Source organism: Artemia sp. Qi Xiang Cuo, chromosome 13 (genome assembly GCF_049724085.1).
Source record: "Artemia sp. Qi Xiang Cuo chromosome 13, ASM4972408v1, whole genome shotgun sequence".
NCBI classification, from domain to species: Eukaryota; Metazoa; Arthropoda; class Branchiopoda; order Anostraca; family Artemiidae; genus Artemia; species Artemia sp. Qi Xiang Cuo.
The window spans coordinates 60113062-60128924 of record NC_142806.1 but is presented as its reverse complement, the minus strand read 5'-3'; the positions used below and the strand labels follow the sequence as shown (position 1 = coordinate 60128924).

General features: G+C 38.1%; 1 protein-coding gene and 1 long non-coding RNA gene across 3 annotated transcripts in view; one reads left to right on the top strand and one right to left on the bottom strand.

Annotated features, from left to right (window-relative positions):
* Positions 1 to 4389, bottom strand: part of LOC148945494 (pancreatic triacylglycerol lipase-like) — a 97665-nt gene extending 93276 nt beyond the window's left edge. For both annotated transcript variants that reach the window (XM_089099622.1, XM_089099621.1), the window contains exon 1: positions 4127 to 4389. In XM_089099622.1, coding sequence (XP_088955748.1) covers positions 4127 to 4332 — 206 coding nt within the window. In that variant the 5' untranslated portion in view covers positions 4333 to 4389. The remainder of the gene's footprint in view (positions 1 to 4126) is intronic.
* LOC148945493 (uncharacterized) overlaps positions 1 to 15863 on the top strand; it is a 175803-nt gene that overhangs the window by 123689 nt on the left and 36251 nt on the right. The window lies entirely within an intron of this gene.

Here is a 15863-nt window from a genome sequence, read left to right as displayed (position 1 = left end):
GTGGACACTCTCATTCTAGGAACAACCCTTGCCAGAATGAACCTTGTTGCTTCCATTGTGGATCTCATGAGCATACTGGATTTAGCTTTCGCTGCAAACAGTTAACCGAAAAAGTTGCAAAGAATAAAAAATGATTAGTGCAAAGATTATATCTCTGAATCTGAATAGTTTTGGGGATAAACAACATGTATTGCAGTCTATGCTGCACGATCTGGATATTTTGTGTCTGCAAGAGCATCATCTTCTGGACCGCTCTACTAGTCTTCTTTCGAGCCTGTCGCAGCAGTTTAAGTGTTTTATATCTCCAGCTACACCTACAGGTGGACGCCCATCAGGAGGCGTTTGCATTTTTATTCGAGAGAATTTTCCAGTTTCCGTGTTTGCCGTTAATCGATATTTTGTTGCTGTTCGAATCCCAGGGATTATTGTTTTTTCGTGCTATTTACCAACAAATTATCATACTATTGAGTCGGATTTTGATTTCAATTTTGCATGTTTAGAATTATCGCAATGTGTGGCGAAAGTTCCATCAGATTTCCATTGGCTTATTTGCGGGGATTTTAACTGCAACATTGCTATCTCTTATGTCCGCTCTTCCACTCTGTTATCTTTGTTTTCGGTTTTCACTATAGTTTCAAAAGATGCGGATTTTACGTCTGTCCATAATTCTGGTTCTTGCTCTAATCTAGACCATGTGCTGAACTCAAATGCAGCGTTATTACCACAGCCTGTTCATGTTGGGTTGGATATGCCTATTTTTACCTTTCTTTTCATTTAAATATTCAAATTCCATCTTTTAAAATTATCCATCGTTCTAGTCAAATTGTAAATAAAATGACCTGGGATCTGAAAGTGCAAATATCATGAAGAATCAGATGCACTTTTAGCTAAAATAATTGTAAATTATTCTAAGGATGTTGAACAAATTTATATTGATCTATTTTACCTTGAAATTGTTCATAGTTTAAAAGTCGGGGCTAATAAAGCATTTAGAACTGATTCTTTCCGTCGTGGATCTCGTGTTTTAGGTTGGAACCTTAACCCGATTTTAAAGCAAAGCCAAAAGAATGCATCTCAAGCTTGTTACCTTTGGAATTGCGCGGGAAAACCGCGATCTGGACCATTTTATGATGGTGTGAAATTAATTAAACGCGTTTTTCGGGCTGAGTTGCGTTTGCATAATGAAATTATAAAAGATGAAATTGGTTCAAGGATTACTAGTGATAAGAATGAGCTTTGGAGTTTGGTTAATTCTAGACGTCGTAATTATAATTGTTCACCAGATTCAAATAGTTCTCTGAAACTAGATGATTGGATAACTCATTACAATCATGTTTTTTCATCCGGTGATGCGGCAGTTGAATCACAGCTTGACTCTTTATTATCGGATAAAATTTCAAAGCCCCGCCCAAGTAGTAAAATATCTCTTTCTGTTGAAGATGTAACGGTAGTAATTAAAGCTCTAAAAAGTAAGCATTCTTTTGATCATGATGGTATACATTCAAACCATATAAAATGGGCATCCCACAAAGCAATCCTTCTCCTCGCTACTCTTTTTATTACTATACTTTCGTCTGGTGCTCCTCCAGCTTGCTTGTCTTGTACCACCGTTTCTCCCATTTTGGAAAAGAGAGGGAATATAAATCGATGTTCTGATTATTGGCAGATTACTGTCTTGTGGCAGAGTCGAACAGTTTTTGAGTTACTTTTATTCAAGTATTTGGAGTCTTGTAACCAAGGCCTGAATCAAATTGGGTTCCGTAAGGGTCTAAGCATGGATGTTGCTCATACCTTCCTTTCAAGAATAATATCCTTTTGTAAGCAATGGGATAGAGTTTATACACTTGCGCTAGATTTTGCGGCGGCGTATGATTCAATTATCCATTCTTGGGCTATGACTGCACTTCTGAAGAATAATGTCCCACTACCAGTAGTTTTGGTTTTAAAAAAGTGGTATGGCTCCTCTCGTATTCTTATTAAGTGGAAGAATCAGTTTAGTGATTATAATGTTAAGTTATGTAAGGGGCTGAGACAAGGAAGCATTATTTCTCCTTTGATTTTCAATATTACTGTTTCGGGGCTATTTGATCAAATTCAGTTGACTTTTATTTATGGTAAAGGTTATGTTCTGTCGTGGATTGCTTACGCAGATCATTTACTCCTTTTGAGTCGATCGCTTCAGTCACTTCAACAAAATGTAGATTTTTTAGCAAAGGTTTTTAGTGAGCATGGACTTCGTTTTTGCCCTGAAAAGTGTCAGTTTTTAATTCTTGGTCCTAAGGCTAATGATCTCGTTAATTCAGAAATTTCTGTTCGTATTTATGATAGTATTTTAAAACCTTTGGAATCTTTTTTATATCTTGGTGTGCCTTATTGACCAACTTTAGCTCTATGCCGTGCTTCTATTTCTATAGCAGTTAAAAGTAGAATAGTGTCTAGTTTCGGGGCTGTAATTTGTCTTCGCGATCTTCTTTCTCGGAAATCACTGGCTCGGGTATATAATACAGTCGCTTTGCCTCAGATTATATTTTTTTCATCGTTGCTCACGTTTTTTAGAATTAGTAATATTGCGCATGTAAAAAGCACATTTTTTAATTTTGCTATGTTACATTGCCGCTTTTATAAATCTGAATCAAATACTTTTTTAATGAATGCATACAAAATAAAAAACTCTGTTGATGTTTTTGAGAAAAATCAAAAGAATTTTTTATACAAATTAAATGTTTTTTCTCATAATTTATATAGAGCTGCGCACGAAGCATAATTTATTTTATTTGATTTAATTTTTGAATGAAGTGTTAATTTGTGAAGTGTTAGTTTTTTATCTATTGAATGAAGTGTTAATTTGTGTGGTAATTTTGATTGAAGACCTTTACGTATTTGTTGTTATATAGTTTAAAACAATTTTATGGCCTGTTGATTAGCGGTTATTATTTTTATTTATTTCTTTTTTACTCTTCGTATTCGGAGGAAATAAAAAGTTTGAATTGAATTGAAATGAGCCTCTTTTGAAGTTTCTACGACGACCCCTTCCATAAAACCTTACAAGCCCCCAGGGCATAACTTAAAACCCTTGCCCTGAGGGTTGGGGGGGAGTGTCATCCTAAAAAACATATTTTATATCAGGATATCAACTACGCTGAACAAAATGGTTATCTCAAAATTTTGATTGGATGTGTTTGTGGGAATGTTGGTCCCCTGGGGGGGGGGGGGCTAGTTGCCCTCCTATCACTTTCGACTTTTAAAAAGAGCACTAGAACTCTCGATTTCCAATCGAATGAGCCCTTTTTGAAGTTTCTACGACGACCCCTTCCATATGAAGTGCCCTGCTCTAAAGGAAAAACAATAATACATAGTAAATTGTGCCAACATCGTTCTTATATGCCCTCAGGGCATAACTTAAAACCCTTGCCCCGAGTGTTGTGGGGGAGTGTCCTCCTCAAAACATATTATCTATTTGGAAATCAACTACGCTGAACAAAATGGCTATCTCAAAATTTTGATTAAATGTGTCTTGGGGAATGATGGGCGTGGGGGGGGGCTAGTTACCCTCCAATCACTTTCGACTATTAAAAAGGGCACTAGCCACTCCAATTTCCAATCGAATGAGCCCATTTCGAAGTTTATACGACAACTCCTTCGATACGAAGTGCCCGGCTGAAAAAAAAACACATTGTGCCCACATCGTTCTATACTTAGGCAGCGCTAGTGCGCTGCCTATGATGAAGTAGTCGCATGACATTTTCAGCTGATCAGAGGCTTTCTCCTCTCAATTTATTCAAACCTACGAAAGCTACAGGGATAAAGCTATTGAAAAAGAAAGCGCTATGTTATGCCTTTAATCAAGTCGTTACTCAAAGCTATAATTCCACAACCCTTGTGGTTTGAATTTGGCACTTGTAGTGCCATTTATAATACCCACCATAAATGTGCATGTGCATTGATAATGCACATGCACACTGGTCCAAAATAGTGATCCTTGTATGTTACGAAAATTAACTTGTGGATGACGTTCGCTACTGACACTTTTGCAACATGTACTTGTAAGTTATACTTTTGGGGGCTGTCGATTATGTTTTTTTTTGTTGCAATAAATGATTGTGCTACTAAGAAAAGTTCACATTACCTTGTCCATAAAAAGAAAAATACATTTTGAGGGTCAAATTCTCTGGCTTTCAAGCTTGACTCGTTTTCTGCTTTCCATCCTAATGAACTTTCCATCCACTTCCGGGAACTTTCCATCCACTTCCGGGAAATTTCGGGAGCTTTCCATCCACTTCCCGAAATTGGCTCACCTTGAAAAGTATATTTGAAGCTTTCTTCAAAAAGCATATTTGTATCTTTCAAAGTCAATAAGACTGACACTTAAATGTTTGTGAGTTTAGCTGAGAAAAGGAGATTACAGCTTGAATAATGAGAAAGGTGACAGTTTAACTGGAAAAGGAAAATATCTTATCGCAGCGTAATAGATAAAAATCCAGTTCGTCACATTGGCTTTAATGCAGAAATTTCTCGCTTCTTTCCTTATTTGTTATGAGTCTGGGTTATTGCAATTGATGTAGCTTTTGGTATAGATCCTATCTTAAGTAAGCATGTACACGAGATGGGGAGGGAATGTTTGGATTTTCTATTCAAGAAACAGGAAAATGGTTTTAAACTTACAAATATTTCCATATAAGTTTCATGTAATTCAAATGGTTTTTTTTTCCAATTCATCCCCACCCCTGCACACACGCACAAAAAAATTCTAAATTTGTATGCGAAACTAAAGTTTTTGTAAAAAATTTTGCTCTTTAAGACATAGGATATATATTTACTTCTCGGTCGATACTACTACTACCACTACTAACAACCCACTACTGAACCCTAAAGCCAAATCAGCTATGGATACTCCTCTTCCACACAAATTTATGTTCCTTTAAATAATTCCTTATAATCTTTTCTGATCCCATTCAAGGAAAGACCAGCTTTTCCTTCAACCTCAGATAGAATACCAAGAGGCACAATATTTTACTATCTGTCCACTTTCATCCGTAGAATCTGTCTTATCCATATTAAAGATTCATTCATCTTAGCCCTAGAATGTGGGATGGAACGACGATTTTTGTAGAACTTACTATTTGATATATGGTCAGTCATACGAGTACCTAAGACTATCCCTTAACAAATCCCCTGGATAGTTCCTATGAGGATTCCTAACGAGTACCTGGAATTATCCTCAGACAATTCCTCTTGGAAACATGCAGCAAATCTTCCCCAGATCTTCGAAACATCCATGTCTCAGAGCCTTACTTGACTACTGTCATGACAAGGAGTACACACATTTAAATCTTAGTTTTCAGACTTACCTTCGCATTCTGCCAAGCTTTTTCAACAGCAGTAAAAACACCTTGTGTCTTTGCTATTTTTCATTCTACAAATTTACTTCGTCCACCATTTTTGCTATTAATACTCTGGCAAGAGGTAATTATTAATACCAGGTTAATAACCAGGTAAGTGCTCAGGTAATTGAAGCTGTCCTACCTAGGTAAGCGAAGCTGTTTTGCCTAGGTAAGTAAATTTGTCCACTTAATCGATTTTCTTGTTACCCAACACAACCTCTTCACCTTCATTCATTCATAGTCTTAGCGACTTACAAGAAAAAGGTATTTCTAAAACTAAGGCTCTAGACGAAATGTATCAAACTCGTGACCTATCTAGATGGTTTGTGAGATCAGAAAATCTCATTGTGCCTATTAAAAAATATATATATTGAGCTGTTTTTGAGAAAAAGACATTAGCACAAACATAAATGCATTAATAAATATATAAAAACATAAGTTAAACTTTTTTTATCATTCCTTTTGTTTTAGCTGTTTAGATTGGTCTTGTCACGTTGGATGGCCCAGGTTGTTTGGCAAACATTTATCTGTATTGTTATAACTATATATCATTTCATTTTATTCACTACCATATAATGCATGTCGTCATTTAATAGTACCATGCATTGTCTGTTCTTTAAATGCCTATGAACGTGACGTTATTCCCAGGAAAAATTTTTTTTTTCTAAAACTAAGGCTCTAAAAAAGTTTTATCAAACTCGTCACGTATTTAGATCGTCTTTTCATGCTGGAAAATGCTAGTGTGCCAATTTACGTAAAAAACTATGAAGCCATTGTCGAAAAAAACAAATACATACACATCTTCATTGTTGCTCGTTTAAAGAGAGTAGATAATAAATCATATATAAAACATGAGTCAAACAGTAAATAAGTTTTGAGACCACACTGGCTAACACAACAAAAACTCACGAAGAAAAGAGAAAACAAGGACAATAGCAGCCAGTGAAAAACGGAAGAAAAAACTATGCAAATATTTTGGTTGAAACCTCCACTCAACCGTCCTCAGTGCAGAATAATAAAAAAAAAACGCAGGTAAAAAAACTCAAAATATATACTAAAACTAAAATAAGGACCCTTTCCAAGTAACAAGTAATGGCTCTTCTTCGCAATTTTTTGTTATGTCAAGTAGTTCTTGGTAACGAAGTGTAAGTAAGGAGAGGGTCGGTCGTATAGTAACAAAAACTCATACAGTAACCATATAGTAACCACAACAGATACATCAAAAGAATTAACTCTTTATGGTGATGCCCGAGAAATTTCACCTATTCTCCGAAAAAAAGGGGAGAACCACAAAAAATCAAGGAATCTTAATGAAAATCACACCGTCAGATCAGTGTATCAGAGAAAACTACTATTGAGGTTTCAAGCTCCCATTGGCAAAAATGTTAAATTTCTTATCTTTCTTTAGAAGAAAGATCACGGATGCGTGTTTGTATGCATGATTTTTTGTTTGTTTGTTTTTTCAGGGGGTGATCGTATCGAATAAATGATCCTAGAAGATCGGGAGAGGGCCCATTCAAAGCTGAAACAAAGTTTTCTGCCTTTTTAAAGTGGCCAAAAAAATTGGAGGGAGCTAGTCCCTTCCTATACCCCTTGTTTTCCCAAATTAGACCGACTTAAATTTTGAAAAAAAAACAATTTGTTCAACGTAGTTGAAAGGTCCAAAAATTATTCTTTTGGGAATGACTTCATCACCACAATCCCAGGGGAAAGAGCTGTAAGCTATTGATTTTCCCCATTGTTTGCGTAGAGTATTTTTATTGGGAAGTATACAAACATTTGTCTAGGGATTGTAGCGGCTACGACGGAGTAGGGCAAGTTCAATCTCACAGAGGTTCGGAGGATCTCGGCTCTCTTGTGATAGGCTGGACAAAGTTGCTTCTCAAGCGCCGTGTGCCCCTTATTATTACAATTTTTACAGTAGGCGTCTTTCTCGATGCAATTTTCTGTAACGTGGCTAGGTTTTCCACATTTTCGACATCACTGGAGTGATTGTTTGCTACTATTTTTAGTATGACCGTGAGCTAGGATAATCGTAAATTTTAAGGACTTAAGCTTATAGAACTTAAGGCAAAGGGTCCTACCATACAAAAAAACTTCTTCTTTGCAACTCGTTTTTAAATACACTGAGCAATTGGGTATAAGATTACCATCATTTTTTAAGCTGAGTCTTGTGGCTGTTGTTGGTTGGACCAGATGACCTGAAGAATCAATTATCTCAGTTGTAAATTCCTTTTTCGGTAGTCTATTGCAAACACCATAAACCACGCATTTATAGAGCTTTTCTTCTTGTTTAGATAGGACAGCGATTTTGAAATCCTTAATAATCCGTTCCTTGGACCATCAGATGATTAAAGACGTGAAAGGGTGAGAGGTCAAATAAATATCAATCAGACCGCCTTTCAGGAGAACTACTTCAAAAGTTGAGTTAGCTAGTAGAAATATAGGCTTTGTAGTATCCATTAACTGCTCCCTAGTAAAGGGTCGACCAGTGGTTTTTTTGATGTTCACAATGTAATAATTTTGATCATCTAGAGAGCTAGGAAGCAATTCAGTTGGTTAGGACTCATCAGGGAGTGATATAATCTTGGGGTGGGGTTCCTCTCGCGGTGATCTAATTGCATAATTTTTTCTTTTTTTGCCAGGGGTTTCACTAGTCCTTTTAGCTTGAAGTAAGTTTAGGGCTTGTATTCCCTTAAGATTTGTGGTTGATTTAGACATAGGAGTTGGGGGGGTTCTAGTTAAGTTTCTTCTTTAAGGCAGGAAAGGTGAAACATCTATGTCGTTTTCAGGATTTTTCTTTGTGGTAGACATGAGCCATTTGGAACTAAAAATCTCGTCGCCTGTTTCTTTCATTGCTCAACACTATGATTCAAATCCTATAATCCAAATATAAAGAATTAAAGTCAGTAATATCACTTAGGAATGTCCAGGGACATGCATGATCGGTAAATGTTCAAGTTGCACATGGGGAATTTTGACTGGCGAATACCAAGAGTGAAAACACCAATTAGATGTTAACACAGCGGAAGCAGCAAGCACTTTTTGAAGTGTGTGCTCCTCCACAACAGGAACCAGTTCCCCTCTATCTCTGTTACACACTCCACAACTCTCAAAGTGAAATATGAAGCAGTGAAGTACATGCTCAAAAAAATCCAATAAGAGCAGCACCAATGGATCATCTGTGTTGACTTCAAGAAAGTGAATTTTCTACTTGGTTAGCAGTCTGGGCTCACGATGTACCTGTGCTTTATATGTGTGTGGCACAGTCATTACATAGCCCAGTACTATGTAAAGAGTGGCCGGTACGAGAACAGTTAGTGCCTGGGGCGAGAAACATTATAAACGAACCTCTTGTTGACAGGAAGATGATATTCATTTAACCTCTACACATGAAACTTGAATTAATGAAACAGTTCACGCGCGCTCTGGACAAGCATGGGAGGTGCTTCAACTGCCTCTGCCAAGCCTTTCCGTGGCTGACTATTGAGAAGCTGAAGGCCGGCATTTTTGATGGTCCACAGATACGGCAAACTCATAGAGAATACAGAGTTTCAAAGCTTCATGAACATGCAAGAGCGTGCCACGTGGAAATCGCTTGTGCAAGTGGTGAGCATTTTCCTGGGGAGCATGAAGGTAGAAAACAATGCCATACTCGTCAGCAGCATGATAGAGGCCTTCCAAAAACTCGGGTGTTTGATGAGTACAAGGATACACTTACTGTTCTTACACATAGAGAAGTTTCCTGAAACCCTTGGGGCGATGAGCGATGAGCAGGGAAGGTTCTATCGCATATGTTGACTGTTATTTCTTAAGGAAAACGTAAAAATCTTCAGGGGTTTCTCAGCTGACGATCCGCAGAAATTTGTATTTTTTTACGCAAAATGGATTTTTTTTAAACTTCTGTAGCAAAAAATCATGACCCGATTGAGCAAAACTAAGGTCATTTTCAGACTCAGAGCATCAAAATTAGTTTAATTCAGCTGAAAAACCCTGGACGATTTTCAAAAAATATTTTTTTTTTGTTACCCAGTGCAATCTTTTGTTTTAAAGTAATAACCAGAGCATTAGAATTTGTCTTAATTTAATTGTCTGCTTGGGACTGCCGGGTCTGCATGTTAAGGTTTCCTGATCTTACAGATTCCCGTAAATTTAGAACATCAAAATTTCTTCTGATAACTTTGTTCAAACCAATATTTAATGGTCAAGTTATATTTTGACAAAATTTGGCCAAGATTTACTTTACAATAGCAGTGAATCTATTGAGTTCACTGGTAAGATATTTTTCAAGGATGAATTATTGCTTTAAGAAAAGGACAGAAAAGGAAGGCACATTAAACCCTAACAGAAAAAGAAAGTTTCGAGAACCTTACAGGCCTACAAAACAGAAAAGCTTCAAATCTTGTCGAAATTCCAATCTTTTACTTATGGAAAAGCTGCCGGGTTTCTGCGGTAATGTGAATCATGAGGCATTTGTGGCACCTAGTGGCTTTCAGAAATCCCACTGCATCCGCAGTGCTCTTTACGGATTTTTTTTTCAGAAAATCTCCAAAGTCTAACGAATTATAAGAAAAATGGCTGCCAGAAATACCTATGCGGAAGCGGGTTATCTCTAGAAATTTTAAATTTCAGGAGTTACAAATGGAATTAAATTTTTGTTTAGATGAGTCTTTCGGAGATGAATCATAAGATACATTTCATGACTCATTAGATGAGCCATGTTCCTATGTCTTAAAATAGAAACATGTCTCTATCAACTCTGATAACCTTCAAGAGGCTGATGTTAACAAAGTGGTAAATTACTATTTATGGTAGATTAAAAAAAGTAAATTATAATAAAAATAGAAGAAGAAATCTGACATTTATTCTCCCAGGCCTAGAAAGGGAGCCTCCCTCCTTTCTTTTTGAGTTTATCCACATAGTATACATTGTAAAAACTATGAAAGTCAAGCAGGGACCTGGTTTTTCATATATTATAGAAAGATTTAATAAGTATTAGAGTAATAAAACCATTTATCAAAATTTATTCAATAATTTATCTAATTATGGATTTTTCAGTTCTTAATTAATTAACTCTTCGTATCGCAAAAAGAACGGACGAAACATTCTTTGTTTCTTTGTGAATTCCGAATGTGTAAAGAATTGTGTAAAGGCACTGTTTACAATGTTGAAGTCTCCCACCCCAAGAAAAAGATGGTCTCCTCCCTGACAGTTTAGTCACTTCTGGTAAATAGTTAATGAATAAGGAACTGAAAAAATGTATGGAGAAATTACTGAATAAATAATGATAAACAGTTTATTACTTTGGAACCCAACTAAAAAGTTTCATAATCTGTTATATAAAAACCAGACCCCTGCCTGACTTTCATAATTTTTCCATGTATAATATTTGAATAAAATCAAAAAGAAAAGAACGAGGTATCCACTCTTGGCCTGGGAGCAGAAATGTCAGATTTATTCTCCTAGTTTTATTACATACAATTTACCATTCTTAATCTACCAGAGGTAATAATTTACAACTTTGTTAAGTTCAGCCTCTTGAAAGTTCTAAGAAGTGAAACAGACATGTGTCTATTTTATTGGTACTAGAAATTGCCCCCACAGAAAATCCTCATGGAATCCCCTCCCCATGGAAAATCCCCCTCCAAAAAATCCCTCCCTGTGGAAAATCTACCCCTGGAAGACCTTGGACGTTCATTGGAAGGGAAGTTTGAAGTTCTACTCAATTGTTTAAGTTGGGGGAAGGGGTCATCCAATTACGAATTTGAATATTTCAGTGCCCTTTTAAAAGTCCAAAGTGATTAGAGGGCAACTAAACCTCCTCCAAATACATGTAATTAAAATTTCGAGACAGCCATTATGCTCAAAATAGCCCAAAGGTCAAATAACAAATAATTATTTCTCTGGATTGACCCCCCTCCCCAATCCCCAGGGCAAGAGCTGTAAGTAATGCAAGTTGTCCAGATGTAAGGTTTTATGGAAAGTGTGGCCCTATAAACTTTGGAGAGGACTCATTAAATTGGAAGCCGAAAATTCCGGTGCCCTTATTAAGATTCAAAAGTGGTCAGAGGACAACAAGCCCCCCATGCCCTTTTCCCCCCCAAATTCATCCAATCAAAACTTTGAAATATACACAATATTTAAAATAGTCCTTAGATCAAATAACTATGATTCCGGGGTTGACACCCCCCTCCCTCTGGCAGCCTCTGGTGCAAGGGAAGAGGGTATTAAGTTGAAACTTTCAGAAAATATTGAAGGAATATTTAAAAGTGGTTGGTGGGCTATAGTTTCCCTCCCATGCCCTCTTAAGCTGCCTTCTCTCAAACAAAAGTCGATCAAAATTTTGAAATAGCCCTTTTGTTCAAAATAGTCTAAATCTCAAACAATTATGCCTGTCGGGATGACAGTAGAAATGACCCTAAAGGTCCCGTACCCACACCATATATGGGCATAGAGTCATTAGGGAGAACACGTGGTTAATGGGGTCAATGACCTAAATTTCCAAGGTCGATGTTGTTGTTGTTGTAAGTGCACGCTCTCAGCGAATGTCAAGGTCGATGTTGTTGTTGTTGTTTTTGGCACGCTCTCAGCGAATGCTATGCCGTCCAGGAATTTGGAACACCTGTGCTGTCGACCTCAATTCACCTATCGTAAATCCATAATTCCCCTTAGGAACAACAAATTAATTCCCCTTTCTTGACAGATCAATCAACCAATGACATCATCTGTCAGACTTTAAAAATTTTCACATAGAAACGATTCTCCAGGAATAGATCCAAGTCATTAATGTCTTTGCCTCGGAAACATCTCTTTTGGTCGAACTCCAAAGGATATTAATAGCCAAAGGCCATGGAAACAATTCTCCAAGAAACATCTTAGCGATGAATTGTTTTAGCGCGGGAATCAGGTTTCTTATTAATTTGAAATGCATGAGCGCAGAGATGCCAAAACCAAAAGGAACACGCTGAATTACGTGTAGGGATTATTTGGGCGAAACTATTTTAGACAGGTTATGGAATTGTTTCGGCTAAACTATTAGAGATATTTTAAAAGATAATTTTTGAAGAGATTTTAGAAGAGAATTTAATGGTGAAACTCTGTGGTCGATATATTACACAAGTTTCATTTGAACAGTGTTGTGAGGTCCTCTAACCCAACCCCAAAGGGTTCCAATCCTCCTACCCCAACCCCGAAGGAAGCCCCCGGTCCTCAAAGGCCCCCCAAGCTCCCAAAGGGCCACCGGCGCCCCCAAAGGCCCCCCCAGACCCCCCAAGGCCCTCCCCGGGCCCCCCCAACGCCCATCGAACGCCCCAAGGCCCAACGGGGTCCCCAACGCCCTCCACCGGGCCCCAAATGTCCCCCAGGCCCCCAACTGTCCCCCCGGACCCCCAAAGCCCATCCCCGGGCCCCCCAAAGGCCCATCGAGCTCCCAAAGGACCAACGGGGTCCCAAAGGCCCTCCACCGGTCCCCAAATGTCCCCCAGGCCCCCAACTGTCCCCCCGGACCCCCAAAGGCCCTCCCAGTGCCCCAAAGGCCCACCCAGTGCCCCCAAAGGCCCACCCCCGGCCCCCAAAGGTCCCCCGGACCAGAGAAGTGCCGCCCGGATGCGCCGTGGGCCAGGAAAGCACCGCAAGATGCGCCACAGGGATGCGCCATGGGTCAGGAAAGCACCGCGGGGGATGCGCGGCAGGGAGGCACCGCAGGAAAGCGCCGCAGGATGTGCCGCAGGGATGCGCCGCAAAAAAAAGTAAACTCAAAAGTAAGAAATTTCGAAATCTTATCCCCCAGACGCCCTCCTCAGACCCCCAAAGGCCCTCCCCCGGTCCCCAAAGGTCCCCCGGGCTCCAAACGGGCCAACCGGCTCCCCAGGGTCCCCCGAACCCCCAAAGTTCCTCCCCCGTCCCCCAACGATCCAAAGGGCTCCCAAAGGCCCTCCCCCGGTCCACACAGGTCCACCGGTCTCCCATAAGACCAGTCTATCCTCTAGGGCCCCCCGGATCCCCAAACGCCCTCCCCTGGGCCCCAAAGGTCCTCCCCCGGTCCCCATACATGCACACAAAAACTTACACACACACAAAAACTTACACACACACACAAAAACTTACAAACACACACGAAAACTTACACACACACACGAAAACTTACACACACACGCCAAAACTTACACACGCACACACAAAAACTAACACACACACACACACACACAAAAACTTACACAAGCACACTAAAACTTACATGCAGATAAAAACTTACATGCACACAAAAACTTACACACACACACACACAAAACTTACACACACACACACACACACGAAAACACACACACACAAACAAAAACTTACACACACAAAAAAAATAACACACACACACACACACACAAACACACAAACACAATTACACAAAAAAAATCACACTCACAAAAAATTACAAACACACAAACAAACAAACAAAACTTACACATACACACATTAAAACTTACACACACACGACAAAACTGACACACACAAAAACTTACACACACACACACACACAAACTTATACACACACACACACAAAAAACTAAAACAAACACAAAAATACACACACACACACACACACAAACTTAAACAAACACACAAAAAACAAACATAAAAACGCCAAAGATAACACACACAAAAACTTACACAAACACACACAAAAACTTAGACACACACGCAAAAACTTACATGCACACAAAAACTTACATGCACACATAAACTAACACACACAAAAAAACTTACAAAAACGCACAAAAACTTACTCAAACACACAACAACTCACAAACACACACACAAGAAAACTTACACACACACTCAAAAACTTACACAAACAAGCAAAAACTAAAACACACACAAAAAAAAACTAACACACACACACACACACAAAAACTTACACATGCACACGAAAACTTACATGCACACAAAAACTTACATGCACATAAAAACTTACATACACACAAAAACTTACACACACACACGAAAACTCACACACACATACCAATACTTGCACACACACAAAAACTTACACACACACACACACACACACACACAAAAACTAACAAAACAACACACAAAAAAAACTCAAACACACACGCACAAAAACTAACACACACACACACACACACACAAAACTTACACACACACACACGAAAACATACACACACACGACAAAACTAACACACACAAAAACATACACACACACACACACACACACACACAAAAACTAACACAATCACAATAAAAATTACATTCACACAAAAAAAAAAAAGAACAAAAAAAATTACACAAAAACACACAAAAATAAAACACACACACACACCAAAAATCACACACACACGCCAAAACTTACACACACACAAAAACTTACACACACACACACACACACAAAACTTACACATGAACTCAAAAAAAAATCACACACACACGCACAAAAACTAACACACACACACACACACAAAACTAACACACACACACACCAAAACATACAAACACACCCCAAAACATACACACACAAAAACTAACACATGCACACGAAAACTAACACACACACACACGAAAACTTACACACACACGCAAGAACTTACACACACACACACACACACACACAAACTTACACACACAAACAAACACAAAAACTAACAAAGGCACACGAAAACTAAAATTCACACAAAAACTAACATTCACACACAAACATACACACACACACACACACACACAAAACTTACACACACACACACACACACACGAAAACTCACACACAAACGCAAAAACTTACACACACAAAAAAACTAACACACACAAACACACAAACAAAAAAACTAACACAAGAACACAAAAAAACTAACACACACACGCACAAAAACTTACACACACACACACACAAACAAAACTTACACACACACACACGAAAACTCACACACACACGCCAAAACTTACACACAAAAAAACTTACACACACACACACACACACACACAAAAAATAACACAAAAAAACAAAAAAAACTTAAAAACAAAAAAACTTACACACACACACAAACTTACACAAACACACAAAAAAATTAAAAAAAAAAGAAAAATATAATAAACAAAAAAACTTAAACACACACACAATAACTTACAAACATACGCAAAAACTTACATGCACACAAAAACTTAAAATCACACAAAAACTAACACACACACAAAAACTTACACACACTCACAAAAACTTACACACACACACAAAAACTAACACACACACACACGAAAACTTACAAACACAAGAAAAAACTTACAAACACAAAAAAAAACTCAAACACATACACACACACAAAAACACACACAAAAACTAACACAAGCAAAATAAAAAATAAATTAACACAAAATATTATAAACACACACACGAAAACATGCAAACACAATAAAAAACTTACACAAACAAAAGCTTAGACAAACACACACTGACACACACACACAAACAAAAAC